This window comes from Prionailurus bengalensis, chromosome D3 (assembly GCF_016509475.1).
Source record: "Prionailurus bengalensis isolate Pbe53 chromosome D3, Fcat_Pben_1.1_paternal_pri, whole genome shotgun sequence".
NCBI lineage: Eukaryota > Metazoa > Chordata > Mammalia > Carnivora > Felidae > Prionailurus > Prionailurus bengalensis.
The window spans coordinates 10477377-10489887 of NC_057356.1; the positions used below are offsets into that span (position 1 = coordinate 10477377).

The 12511-nt window shown below is 48.9% G+C and overlaps 1 protein-coding gene across 5 annotated transcripts in view; it reads left to right on the forward strand.

The window, feature by feature from the left end:
• The window catches only part of RPH3A (rabphilin 3A), a 273122-nt gene that overhangs the window by 257204 nt on the left and 3407 nt on the right, over positions 1-12511 (forward strand). For all 5 annotated transcript variants that reach the window (XM_043557655.1, XM_043557654.1, XM_043557653.1 and 2 more), the window contains 4 exons: positions 1520-1646; positions 5105-5161; positions 5865-6019; positions 9622-9703. In XM_043557655.1, the coding sequence (XP_043413590.1) occupies positions 1520-1646; positions 5105-5161; positions 5865-6019; positions 9622-9703 (421 nt within the window). The remainder of the gene's footprint in view (positions 1-1519; positions 1647-5104; positions 5162-5864; positions 6020-9621; positions 9704-12511) is intronic.

The following is a 12511-nucleotide window of genomic DNA, read 5'->3' on the forward strand; positions in this document are numbered from 1 at the left end:
GTCCTGACTTCCGACAGGACAAATGAACTCAGTCTGGTTTTGTACTTTACATAAACGGGATGGCACAACATGACCCTTTGTGTCTGTCTCCTTTCACTTAATACTATGTTTGTGACACACACCCAAGTTGTTGCTTGTGGCTGTAGATCGTTGATGCTTGTCGCTATTTAGTATCCCCTGGGGTGATGATGCCACAGTTTTATGTGTCCGTTCTACTGCTGAGGGGCATTTGGTTGGTTTTCATTGGGGGGCTATTACAATAGTACGGCTGGGAACATTCGAGTCACATATTGTGCATGCTTTTCTTCCTAGGAGAGTAAGGGTTGATTTGTAGTGTATGTGAACGTTCAGCTTTAACAGAAAACTGCCAGTTTCCCAAAGAGATTGTACCAGTTGCCACTCTTAACAGCAGTGCACGAGAGTCCTGGGTCCTCCCCATCCTCATCAACACATTTCCATTTTGGCCATTCTGGTGGCTGTGCCGTGGTGTCGCAATTCTGGCTTTGCATTTCCCCGATGATTAATTACAACACTGTTTTCTCTTTCCTTTTTTTATGTTTCTTCCTTTTTGAGAGTGAGGGAGACAGAGTGCGAGCAGGGAAGGGGCCGAGAGAGGGGGAGACACGGAATCCGAAGCAGGCCCCAGGCTCCGAGCTGTCAGCACAGAGCCCGACGCGGGGCTCAAATCCACGAACCGCGAGATCGTGACCTGAGCTGAAACCAAGAGTCGGATGCTTAAAGACTGAGTCACCCAGGCCACCCCCCTTTAGAAAAAAAAAAAAAAGAAAAAAGTTGATTGCAGCAGCTTTCTTCATAATAGCTCAAAACTAGAAATGGATCGGGGCGCCTGGGTGGCGCAGTCGGTTAAGCGTCCGACTTCAGCCAGGTCACGATCTCGCGGTCCATGAGTTCGAGCCCCGCGTCAGGCTCTGGGCTGATGGCTCGGAGCCTGGAGCCTGTTTCCGATTCTGTGTCTCCCTCTCTCTCTGCCCCTCCCCCGTTCGTGCTCTGTCTCTCTCTGTCCCAAAAATAAATAAACGTTGAAAAAAAAATTTAAAAAAAAAAACTAGAAATGGATCAAAAGCAAGTACCCATCAGTAGCACAAGTATTATGGTATAGTTTCACAGTGGAATACTATACAGCAGGGAAAATGACAAATGCCTGTAGATGTAGATGAAGCTTATCTTTGAGGGAGGTCATGACAAGGAGGGACCTTGAGGATCTTCCAGGAGCCAGAACATTCTATATCTTGAGGTGGGTGGTGGTTACATCAGTGTATACCTATGCAAAAATTCAGCAAGTTATAAATTTAAGATTTGTACACAGTACTGCTTGTAAGTTACACGGTAATAAGGAAGAAACAAAGTACCTGGCCTAGTGCTCAAAAAATAGGAAACTGAAATATTCCTATGCACACGACACATTCCTTGTCAGTATCAATCACAGCTCTTAGTACATAGTAGGTGCTCAATATAGGCCCTTCTTTCTCTCCCCACCCCTTCCTTATGTTGATCGCAGGATCTCTGTCTGTGACGAGGACAAATTTGGCCATAACGAGTTTATCGGTGAGACCAGATTCTCACTCAAGAAACTGAAGCCTAACCAGAGGAAGAACTTCAACATCTGCCTGGAGCGGGTGATCCCGGTGAGCGCCTTTGCCTCGAGGGTGCGATGGGGGAGAAGAGTTTGGGGGCTGGGGCCTTCCTCTGGGGCCTGCAAAGGGGGTGATAGATCTGCAGGGTGCCCGACAGTGGAGGTGGGAGGGGAATTTCAGGTCACAACATCGGGATGGCATCCTGGCTCTTCAACCCTGTACCAACATCACTTCTCTGACGTCCGCGTCCTCCTCGGTGACATTGAGAAGGGCAGTGTGGTGCAGCAGTGTGGCCTGTCTGGGTTCAAAGCCTGGCTCCGCCATTTCCCTGGTCCCTGGCCTTGGCCAAGGGTCTGAACTATTCTGAACCTCCGATTTTCTAGTCTACAACATGGGCATCCTAACAGGACTTTCGCCATAGGACGGTTGTGTGATACATACAATCAGAACAGAACCTAGGGTCTAATAGCCACTTGTAAATTAACTGTTGCTATTGTAGAAAATAATACTGCCTCACCCCCTTGTCGGTCACGAATTCATAAAGCACCACGCAGATCAGCGGGCGACAGGGTAGCATAGTGCTTAAGACATGGGCTCTGGAGCCAGACTCAGGCTCTGGCACTTCTAGTATAATCTGAGCCAAATGATTTGACCTCTCTAGGCCTCAATTTTCTCATCTGTGAAATGGACTAATGTAGCAAGTACCAACTTCATAAGGTCTTTGAAGGCTTAATCTGAGACTACCTATAGAGCATTGGAGCTGTTACTGCTATGTGCTGCTTGCCTTTTGGGAAAAAAACAGGAACCAAACCAAAGCGCTCCAATTGGAGATTGGAGAATACCAATCTATACCTCGGAATCAACTGGGGATTTTTATTTTTTTCAATTGTTTCTATAGTTCAGTGTACTTTAGTAGCAAACTTACAGGAACAGCACAGAGGACCGACGACATTAAAAAACAGGTAGGACTTGTAGGACAACTCAGAATGGTGAATGGAGGGAATCTACCGTGTGATTTAAAAAAAAAAAAAGCCACAAACACCGTTTAGCTGCTGTCGATAAGAAATTTCCTTGCTTAAAAAAAAAAAAATCCAAATGCTGGCATTGTCCAGAAAAATGTAACTGGTTTATTTAAGATCGTTACAAAGTTGAAGCTGCTGAATCGTGTTCATTGAAACATGTTCACTTGCATTAGCGCTTTAGGTCTCTGCATTTGTATTAAAAATTCACACACACATGAAAATGGAGAAACTGTTAATACCTGATTTCTGTTCCCTGTTTTTTCCCTTGCAATCATATACTCAGGTAACTTTTGATTCCCATGGGGAAAAAAAAAAAAGTACCTAACGTTCAGAGCCACCAATAACAGGAAGAAAAAAAAAATTTCTGTAATGTTTAGATAGTTTTGAGAGAGAGAGCGCACACGAGTATGAGCAGGGGAGGGACAGAGAGAGAGAAACCCAAAGCAGAATCGGCACAGTCAACTCACTGACCTTGAGATCATGATCCAGAATCAAGAGTCAGGTGCTTAACCGACGGAGCCACCGAGGCACCTCCAAATGTTATCTATCATAGTCCGACGGAGCCACCGAGGCACCTCCAAATGTTACCTATCATAGTGGATTCTTAAGCACTTTCTCCGTGTGTGTGTGGTGCACTAGCTGGATGTCTTTTGCCACAATGTTGCACATTTGGCATGGAGCGTCTTCAAAGAGGCCGGCGGGATAGGCCTCACTGCCTCCTGCAAAGTCTAATGGCTGCACTCTGGAAGCGCAGATCTGTTTTGAAGTCCTGAGCAATTTCTCGCGCCAGATGCCGGAAAGGAAGTTTGCGGATCAGAAGTTCAGTGGACTTCTGATAATGTCTAATTTCACCCAAGGCCACAGGGCCAGGCCTGTGACGATGAGGTTTCTTCACCCTCCAGTAGAGGGCGCACTCTTGCAAGCAGCTTTTGTAACCTGTGGCTTCCTTGAGGCTTCCCACCCCCCCCCCACCCCCACCCCCCTCCGTCCATTTTCAAGCAGTCTGCTTTGTATGCGCCCTGGCACGGAGACCTCCCTACTTGCCCGCCTTCTCCTTAGGCTGGAGCACAGCTGGAGGTGTTGAGCGATGCTGGCACAGCGGAGGCTGCGAACACAGTTCTCAACTGGAGGTTTTTAAACCGGAGTTTCTTTTTTTTTTTTTTTTTTTTTTAATATGAAATGTATTGTCAAATTGTAAACCGGAGTTTAAACCACATGTTAAACCAGAGCTTAAACTATGATTCATGGGGATCTCCCTGGAGATCCTGACTTAGTGAGGTGGGGTGGGACCCAGCACTCTGTATTTTGTGGGCCACCTTGGGCCCACAGAGGGGAGCGAGCTGCCAAGGTTATGCCACAAGTCAGTGGCTGTGCTCTCGCGCACCGGCCAGAGCCTAGCTCTCCTGCAGCCACCAGTGTGACTCTTCCCCCTGGGCAGCGGCCAGCTCCCCACAAGGACTCCGTGGGGGGCGGGAGGGGAAGTCCTACAGCATCCTCCCACCAGATGGCCAGCCCGAGGATGGAATATCCCATGTGCCGCACCATGTTTCTATAGCATAGGCAGAAGAACAAGACCGAGCAAGGAAAATTGCAAGAAGCAATTTGCCCCAAATGCCAGGCTCCAAATAAATCATTAAAGACAATCCTAAGAGTGAAGAATTGGCTCTGGCTCTTTTCCTAGAAACAGCTGGTTCTTCAGGCCTCCTCCTCCATCCCTCACTCAGTGACTCCAGCTGGTCAGGACAGTGGCCGGGCCCCCACCTGGCTTATCTGCTCCCGAGCCTGCCCATCTTGCTGTGAGGGGTGCAGCCAGCCCCAGAGGCACAGAGGTGGCGGGGACAGGCAGGGGCCTGGAGCCGCCACAGGACATCTTTTGCTCTTTGTCCTTAACCTTCCCACCGCCAGCTACCCCCACATGCCCCACAAAGAGCAGGGGCCTCGCAAGTGCTGTCCCTTCCCCCCACCCCCGCCCCGGACCTCCGTTTTCCTCATCTCTATAGTGGGGAGGTTGGATTTAGGCAGTGGTTTCCACATTGTGTTCCCCAGAGTCCTAGAATCCCACAAAAGGACCTTAGGAACCAAGGGGGAGAAGTACCTGGTGGTTCAGACCCCAAGCCCCCTGTGTCAATTCTACCAAAGCAGATGAAATCTTACCTGTTTTATGAGTGGGGTGCCCTGCCACTCCTTGGCTATGTGACCTCGGGCAAGTGGCTTAACCACGCTGACCCTCAGGGTCCTCATCTGTCAAATGGGATAGGAATACAACCTACATCATAGGCTATTGTGCATTAACGTGGTCTGTCAAATGGTTAACATTACATAAATTTTATCTAAAAGAAAGGGAGCTGGAGGGCCACAGAAGTTTGGAGAACTCACCCTCGTGGCTCTGGCTGCTAATGGAAGAATGTGGGTTTCCGATCCTTCCCATGTAAGGAGATGAGCCTCATAGACTCATGTTATCTTTCCTTTCTGTTTCTTTCCTCTAAGATGAAGCGTGCTGGAACCACCGGGTCAGCCCGAGGCATGGCCCTTTATGAGGAGGAGGTGAGCACTCAGTGGGTATTGAAGCCGCAGTCAGGATCTGCCAATTCTCTTTTCTCTCCCTCCCAGCCCCTTCCTTATTCTTTCCCCCAAAACCACTTGCCCGTCGGTGTACCATGAGAGAGGTACCCCTTCCCATTAGAACATGAGACCAAATGGATGCTCCTCCCGTCTGGAGCCCCCAAGGCCAAGAAAGCCCACCCTCTCACACCCGGGGCACACCCTTGAGTTCCCCTGCCTTGTTGGCAGAAGCTCTGCTGGAAAATTCTGCAGGACTAAAGCAATGCCACTCTCCCTCCATGGGGACCTAGGACAGGCTGGCTGGGGCTGGGGTTGGGCTACATATCTGTGCCCTCTGCCCAGGTCCCTCATGGGACCCCAGGGACTACAGTGGTGAGAAAACTGTTTTACTCAGGCAGATCTGAGTTCAGAGTCAGACTGGAACCAGGGTCCAGCCCCACCTCCAATCACTCAGGGCTCTGTCCTTGTCTAAGTCAGAGTAAAGCCCCAGGCCCCCAGGTGCCTTCATGGCTAGCCCGACTTTCTGGTCTCTGGAGACTGGGGAGCGTCTGCTGTCCGTGGTGCTGACCGTGCTGGGGCGGGCCAGCGCCTCCTACTTTCCACAGGCTCCTCCCTCCTGCCAGTCATCCATCCAGTTGCCTGGCCCCCTCCCCTTCCTAGACCCATATGCCCTCTTCTTCTACAGCAGGTGGAACGAATTGGTGACATAGAGGAACGCGGCAAGATCCTGGTGTCCCTCATGTACAGCACACAGCAGGGAGGCCTCATCGTGGGCATCATACGCTGCGTGCACCTGGCCGCCATGGATGCCAATGGCTACTCAGATCCATTTGTCAAGCTGTGAGTCATTGGGACTGTGAATGGAGCCCAGACGGGGTCCTAGATCGTTGCAAAGGGAGAACCTAGAGAATTTCCCCAAGATCATTGAACGTTGAGGCTCAGAGAAGGGAATGAGTGTGCCCAGGGTCACACAATGAGGTGATGTCCAGAACTGGCTAGAGTGTGAGTCTGGGGTCTCAGACAGTCAGACCGCTGTGTCGCTCGCCCATATGAGAAGTTTTGTGACTCTGTCCTCTCCAGTGGGAGAGAGGCAGTCGTCAAGTTGCAGTAACCCCATTTGGAGCCCCCCTGGAATCAGCAACACATCCCTCCAGCAGTCCAGAGCCTCACCACCGAAGAAGCAATTCCAGCTTTTCCCAGGTGCAGTCTGGAAATGCTCTAAGGCCTTAGACTTGGGTTATTCCAGTAATCGCCACCATGGGGAGTAAGAGAGACGTGTTATCTGTGTTAGTCCAGGTCCTCTGGAATGATGCCAAGATGGGATTCGACAAAGGTTCACTAGGAGAAATGCCTGAGTGAGGGGAAAGCAGGGAGGGAGTGGGAGAGGCCACCGTGTGTGCCAGAGCGGAGAGGGGAGGTGGGAGCCAGTGGAAGCATACTAGAAGCAAGTTCAGCGAGACCGTCCGAGTCCTCAAGGCCCAAATCAGCCGCCAGACGAGTCCCATGTGTCCTAGGAGTGGGCCCTGCCACCTTCAGTCATCAGCTGGGAGCAGGGTCTTGGCACGAACGTGGCTGGATTTCCAAGTGCAGCAGCTGGGGCCTGGGTCAGTTATGCTGTGGCTGGAGGTCCACCCGGTGCGTTCTCGTGGCCACCACTGAATCAGACGTGGGGTTCCTCTCCCATCTCTGCCAGCTCCTAGCTGTGTAACTATAAGCAAGTTGTGTTTCTGTCGATATGGTGGAAAGCCTGGGCTCTGGGTCCAGGCTGCCTGGGTTTGAATCTTAGAGCCAGTAGTCTTCAGTGTTCTCCAGCTGTGTGACCTTTGGCGAGTGCCTTCACATCTCTGGCCCTCGATGTCCTCACCTGTAAAACGGGAAGAGTAACATTGGCCATGAGGTTCTCTCCTCCAAGGAGCAGACACCAAGACTAAGTGAGGTGTGCAAGAGATCTATTGGGGAACAGGCCTGTGAAGAAGATTTGAGAGGGAGTGAGAGGAGGGTCAGAGGAAAACAGGTGGGGAGGAGGGGGGACGGTTGGGCAGGGAAAGTCGAAGATTGAAGTGCAGTTCTGAGGAAGTTTTGACGCAGGCTGTGGGGAATCCTGGAGTGCAAAGTCACTCGGAGGAGCCCTGCACCTCCCAGAAATGGGGCTGCCTCCTGTCCCTGCCGGCCCAGGTACGGGAGCTGCCCAGGGCAAGCGCAGCCACAGTGGGAACATCGGGGTGAAATCAGAGTCCAGCAGCTTGTCAGCCAATTTTGCCCCCTGCGGTTGGAGATCTGAGAGATGTGTTTTCATGGGGTCCGGTACGTAGTAAGTGCTCCATAAATACGTGCCATTATGGTTATAAATCACCACCACCACTATTCCTACTCACGGCAAAGGGTCCTCATTGTTCCCTCCGGCCTGGGAGACGCTCCCTCCCACTGACTACCTTCCCTAATCGAAAGCAATGCTTCCCTTCAGGTCATGGCTAAAACTCACTGTGGACTTTGCTTCAGATTTTCTTCGAATGAGGAGTTAGTGAACAAAAGAACCCACGTGTCAGGGATGAGTTTGATTTCTGGGAGTCATTGGCATTTATTTTCTCATACGGTCCAATAGAGAAAACTGGCTCATGGACTACTGTCCTGCCCTCCGTTACATCCCAGCCACGTGCAAATTGTTTTTCTTAAATAATTCTCCCTACCACCCCTTCTCTCGTCTGCCCGATCTCTGCAGAAGAAGGAGCCTTGCTGAGGTCACCACTAAAACGGCTGCCCTGGTGGCCATTGTGGGAAAGCTAAAAGGAGGCCATTAATCCGTTTAAGACCAAATAAAGATTTTTAAAATCAGAATTGATTTTATCTCTTAAAAATTTTTTTTAATGTTTCTTTTTGAGAGAGAGAGTGTGTGTGAGTGGGGGAGGGACAGAGAGAGAGAGAGAGATACAGAATCGGAAACAGGCTCCAGGCTCTGAGCCGTCAGCCCAGAGCCCGACGCGGGGCTCGAACTCACGGACCGTGAGATCATGACCTGAGCCGAAGTCGGACGCTCAACCGACTGGGCCACCCAGGCGCCCCAATCTTATCTTTATCGTTGCTCAGCACCTCATACTTTCAGTGCCAACTTTGTGTCTCTTCTTGAAAAGTATCCTCGGGGCGCCTGGGTGGCTCAGTTGGTCCTGTTTCAGATTCTGTGTCTCCCTCTCTCTCTCCCTGCCCCTCCCCCACTTGTGCTGTATGTCTCTCTCCCTCAAAAATAAATAAACATTACAAAGTAAAATTCACAGATGAATAAAATTATCCTCACGGGCTGTGGGAGATACAGGCTTCCAGTCATGGAATGGATGAGTCGCAGGGATCACAGGTACGGCGTATGGAATGGAGTCGATGGTGTTGCAATCGTGTCGTATGGTGACAGGTTTGGTGAGCACGGTAAAAGCATAGACTTGTCCAGTCGCTGTGTCGTACCCCTGAAACTAATGGGACATTATACGTCAACTATACTTCAATAGAAATAAATAAATAAAATAAATTGTCCTCCAAAACCCTTCTGTCAGTAAGAAAAAAAAAAAGAAAAAGACGTTTGCCCTCTTTAGAGATTGGGCAACTGGGGTATGCCAGAGCTACAGTCAGGTTCAAAGTTGCACAGCGAGTGATAGCTTTAATCCGAATCCAAATATCCCCACTCCCAAGAGTTGTTGGCCTATTTTATATATTTGCCCAGAAGAAATTAGTTGAGCACCGACTATGTGCCAGGCATTGTGCCTACACTGGGGAAGAGCCTTCTAGGCAGAGGTAATGGTATGTGCAAAGGCCCCAGGGTGGAAAGGACAGTGAATGGGGAGTGGGGTGAAGAGCATGGCACAAGACCAGGCTGGGCTGGGGCACGGACCCGATCATACAGCGCCTTAAAGGCCACATCAAGGATTTTGAACTTTACCCTGAGGTCGAAGGGGGAGCCACCGACCAGTTTTGAGCAGGATTTACTATAATCAGATTTGCTTCTTCTCCTTTCTGTCTACACAGTCACCGTCTCCCCAGGACTTGGGGGCAGTCTAAGGGGTAATAGTGAGACTCCAGTCACCACCGTCTAGGCTTTCAATCTGATCCCTTGGGAGAAAGTACTGGCTAAGAGCGTGGACTCCATAGGCAACAGCTGGGTCAAGTCCCCAGCTGTGTGACCGGAGGCACGTGTCTCAACTCTGGATGCTCAATTTCCTTGTGTGTAAAACAGGTGACCGTAACTCCACCGTCTAGGGTTTGTTGAGAGTTAAATGTACCTACGGTCCTTAGCACAGTCCCCGGTAGATGCTCCAATGCACGTTGGCCATTGTTAATGTTGATTCGCTTTCTGATTTGTTCATTTACTCTCCTGACGCTGGACGGCACCTTTGGGGTCATCAAGAGTCTGCTCTTACTCGTTAAACGTCATCCACAATAGCATTTCTGTCTCCTCTCAGCTGGCTGAAACCGGACATGGGAAAGAAAGCCAAACACAAGACTCAAATAAAGAAGAAAACCTTGAATCCTGAATTTAATGAGGTGAGGCTGCCCCATTTTTTGTCATGCTCTGAGAGATTTCCTAGATGCGAGAGAGGAGCACGCTCCCTACTAGGACGTTGTAAAGCACATCAAGAAAACTTTTTCTCACAGATCGACTTGAATTAGCTAAAGGATAGGTAATGAGTTCCTGGTCACCAGAGGGAATCAAGCCTAAGACAAAAGCCTATGGATTAGGAATGCCATAGGAAGAAGCTGCATTCGGAGAGAGATTGAAAGGAAATCACCTCCAATGTCTTTACCAATTCTAATAGTTTGTGGTGCTGAAATTTAAGGAAATAAATGGGGGTAGTGATGCCCTTTACCATCCACGCAGCTGGCGTTCCCTTCCCTCTTCTTCCTCACCCACCATGTCCATCCTGGGCATCAAGTCCCCACAAGGCCACTGTCTACATACCCTCTGAACGTGCTCCTTCCTGTTGTCTCAGTGTTACTTGTCTGGCATTTTCTGTCTGGACTGTTGCAGTAGACTCTTGCCTCACTCCCTTGTGTTTGGCCCACCTAAACATGAGCTTTCTAAAGAATGGATCCGGATTTGTCATCCCTGTTGCTTCACCCAGCAGTGGCCTCCCCACCTCTTAGGGTGACAGTCAAACCCTTTCGAACTCACGTCCCACCCCTGCCCTATCTTGACTCCCCTTCTCAGGTCACAGTAACCTCACACGGGTCCTTGGTACGTCTCGTAGCCTTTGCCCTCGCTGCTCCCTTTTTCTGGCCTTCCATCTCTCTCTTTTCCTTTCTGGCAAACTCCTTCTCATCCCTCAGGAGTTGGGGTGGTAACCCCTGCAGGTACGCTCTCCTCTGTGTTTCCAGGCTTTACCTGCCCCCGCGTCTTACCCTGTCCCTCTGCATCATTTGTTGACAGTTTTGTCAGATGGTAGGCGTCCGGAAATATACGTTGAATATAATGATCTGATGTTGGGTCAGAGCCCGCGAGTATGGATTTTCACCAAATGTCGGAAAGTAGGGAAAGAAAACTACAGTACAGGTGTTCTGTGTTGTTTTGTTCTTAAAAATGCATGTGCCTGTATGGGCGTGCGTGGAGAATGTTCTGTGTAAACAGAGCTCAGAGCATCCCTGGCCAGTAGTTCAGCCCACCCCGTTCCCAGGTCCCTCTTTCAGCTGGACCCCAACTCAGACTCAGGAATTTTGAGTCAGGAACCAACTGGCAACTGTTGCCGACCTGCCCTACCCTCTCCTGGAGTCTGAACAAGTCACTGAAGAAGAAATGCAGACAACCAATAAGCCTCATTAACAATAAAGTATGAAACAAGGCCAGACACCATACTCGTCACAAACTGGCATAAAAATACCGTAAAATGTTGATACGGGTGTTGGTGAGCCTGTGGGGAAAGGTACACGCCATGCGCACGAGAACAAACCACTCTGACTTCCCAAGGGATGTTTGTGAAACTACTCCAAAAGCCTTACAGTTTTTAAGTTTAAATTCCATTTATTTGGGGAACAGGTAATATAGTCGCATATTTGAAAATTCCTAAAGGACCCAAGGTATCCAGTCAAAATCCTCCTCCTTTCCCAGCCTCTATCAACTACTTGTCTTCTTCCAAAGTAACTGTATATTATCCGTTTCCAGAATTTATAAGTATACAAAACAAATACGTATGTGGCTTGCTTTCTTTTTTTTCTTTTTTTTTTTTTTAATTTTTTTTTTAACGTTTATTTTTGAGACAGAGAGAGAGACAGAGCATGAACGGGGGAGGGTCAGAGAGAGAGGGAGACACAGAGTCTGAAACAGGCTCCAGGCTCTGAGCTGTCAGCACACAGCCCGACGTGGGGCTCGAACTCACAGACCGTGAGATGGTGACCTGAGCCGAAGTCGGCCGCCCAACCGACTGAGCCACCCAGGCGCCCCTGTGGCTTGCTTCTTATTGATCACAGATGACATCACAGAATACACCCACTGCTCTCTATCTTAAAATTTTACAAACTCGGAAAGACATTTCTCGGAATTTATCTTAAGTAAGCTGTCATAGATGTACGCAATGACTTAGTTGCTGTTTGCCTTTTCTCATATCATTAACGGCGTGGAAAGTTGGAAACAACCTAAATACTCAACTGTTGGGCATTAGGTTAAGGAACAGCCACACAACCATTAAATGAAGCCATTAAAATGGTGATGCAGAAAAATATTTGCTAACATGCTAAGCTGTTTTTTTTCTTTTAATTTTTTTTTAATGTTTATTTATTTTTGAGACAGAGAGAGACACAGCATGAGCAGGGAAGGGGCAGAGAGAGAGGGAGACACAGAATGTGAAGCAGGCTCCAGGCTCTGAGCTGTCAGCACAGAGCCCGACACGGGGCTCAAACTCACGAACTGTGAGATCATGACCTGAGCTGAAGTCGGACGCTTAACCAACTGAGCCACCCGGGCACCCCGCTAAGCTGGTTTTTATCATATGTTACAAAGTGGGAAAAGAAGGCCATAGTGCAGTATATTTATTTTATATTTCATAGAATATTCAAATGTTTCATATAATATAATACTCAAATGAATATTCATATTAACTTTTAAAAACATACTTTAATGTGGTCACACACAGGGAATGTTGACAGTGGCTATTCTTGGGTGGTTAGACTGCAAGTTTTGGTGTTTAGGTTTTATTTTATTTTAGCTTCCTTGTTTGTTTTAATGGTGAATGTGAATGAATTTTATAGTTAGGCAGAAACGTTATATAAAAGTCAGATTATCTGGAAACCTAAGCACCTGTCCCTCACGTTAGCCTCAGGGCCCTCGACTATCCTTAATCTCTAAATGATGGAGTGAAAGGA